We start from the raw sequence: 1,437 nt of genomic DNA, 5'->3' as shown, positions 1-1,437 counted from the left end.
ATTTCTTTTGCTTTCAGTAACAGCTGTGATATCCAATTCTCAGAAAATATACATCTCAAATGTAAGGTTCCTTTACCACAGCCTCCCATATCTTTGGGAGGGCAACGAATGGCACCACTTTCCATGGACTTCCATTTAGATGTCATTGCCACCTTGGCTTCAGTGGTTTCATTCTTCATGAAATTATGCTACAACTTTTACCATGCAAATAATCTGGTCCATTGTTAATAATTGCATCCTCACTTCGGATGCATATGCTTGCAGGTTGCCATTCCTTAATTCTTTGCAACATGTAAGGCAAAGTTCATACGAACATGTTGAACAACTCCGGTGTAAATCAACAATAAAAGCACTGCAATAGTCACTGCAAATAACGGGTGACATTCAATAATCAGTGAACTTATCAGATAATTGCAGTCTAAGGTAAATGTGAATGCTCACCAAGAAATGCGATCATCCTTCTCGTAGTTTGCTTTCCGTATATTAATCTCTGAATCTGGCAATGCTGTCCAAAGAAAGAAAAATGGTACTAAATGACACAATCTTTTTCTTGAAGAATTACAGCCGCAAAACTCAACATTGTTCATTAAATAACCAGTCTTTCTATTTAGAAAAGTGAACGTGAAACACAAATCAACTTAGAGATTTTTGGCTTCATTGAATGCCAGCATTTGCAGAATCAGTCACTCACATTAATAATCTGTGTTACCAACGGTATATGACAACCTATTAAATGACACAGCCTCTCTATAAATTAAATAGAGAGATTTAATACCATGAATCTGACACTCAATCTGCCTTTCAATCATTTGCTCGGTATTAAATTGTTCCAGAGCAGGCAAAAGTGCTCGTACAATGTGCTTAGAGTACTCGAGTTTTTCTTCATCGCTGAACTTCACTTCTACATTCAACAAATGCTGCAATGCAAACAAGAGAACCACTCAATTTTAATTAATAAATGTTTTTAGAGCATTAGACAAAGAGAAAAATTGAAAGAATCCTACTTTCACTGATCCATCTAACCGCAAACATGCTATGCAGTTGCAAACGTTACAACATACAGGGCAAGCTTTTAAAAAGTCCTCCTCTGGCATCCCAGGATACCTACGTAGAGGACAAACAAAAAACATAAATGATGAGCATCGGGAACTATCATTTACGGATAAACAGATAGTGTCTACAGAAATGTGAGGTGAACAGGTTTACAGGTATAATGTATATAGGCTATTCTTCTTAAATACAAATTATGTATGATTATACATGTAACATCATAGAAAGAGGGATGACTACAACTTTATTTTGGAACGTATCCAAGCTTAAAATGGCTGAGTACAGGAAACTCATTAACAGAAATATTCAAAATAAGTAGCAATACATCAGAAATATGACTATCAAAAGTTTCTATCTTTGGCTAAAAACATCTCAGTCAAGTCCCCT

At 35.8% G+C, this 1,437-nt stretch overlaps 1 protein-coding gene across 1 annotated transcript; it reads right to left on the bottom strand.

Moving 5' to 3' along the window:
* Window position 1: 1 nt before the first annotated feature.
* On the bottom strand, window positions 2–1,363 carry LOC107853989 (lysine-specific demethylase JMJ25-like). Its single transcript, XM_047402328.1, has 4 exons — window positions 1,005–1,363; window positions 776–917; window positions 442–505; window positions 2–364 (listed from the first exon to the last, which is right to left on the bottom strand). The coding sequence occupies exons 1-4, from the start codon at window positions 1,128–1,130 to the stop codon at window positions 184–186; spliced, it is 513 nt and encodes a 170-aa protein (XP_047258284.1). The 5' UTR covers window positions 1,131–1,363; the 3' UTR covers window positions 2–183.
* Window positions 1,364–1,437: the final 74 nt, after the last annotated feature.

Source organism: Capsicum annuum, unplaced genomic scaffold (assembly GCF_002878395.1).
Source record: "Capsicum annuum cultivar UCD-10X-F1 unplaced genomic scaffold, UCD10Xv1.1 ctg19063, whole genome shotgun sequence".
NCBI classification, from domain to species: domain Eukaryota; kingdom Viridiplantae; phylum Streptophyta; class Magnoliopsida; order Solanales; family Solanaceae; genus Capsicum; species Capsicum annuum.
Note: the sequence above shows the minus strand (reverse complement) of the source record. Positions and strands in the feature narration are given on the sequence as shown.

Excerpts from the sequence above, each read along its gene's own strand:
- LOC107853989 (XM_047402328.1), bottom strand. The coding sequence starts at position 1,130 with ATGTTTTTTGTTTGTCCTCTACGTAGGTATCCTGGGATGCCAGAGGAG. Across the intron at positions 918-1,004 it reads GGTTAGATGGATCAGTGAAA|CATTTGTTGAATGTAGAAGT; the intron begins GTAGGATTCTTT and ends TTTGCATTGCAG. Across the intron at positions 506-775 it reads GATTGAGTGTCAGATTCATG|CATTGCCAGATTCAGAGATT; the intron begins GTATTAAATCTC and ends TTCTTTGGACAG.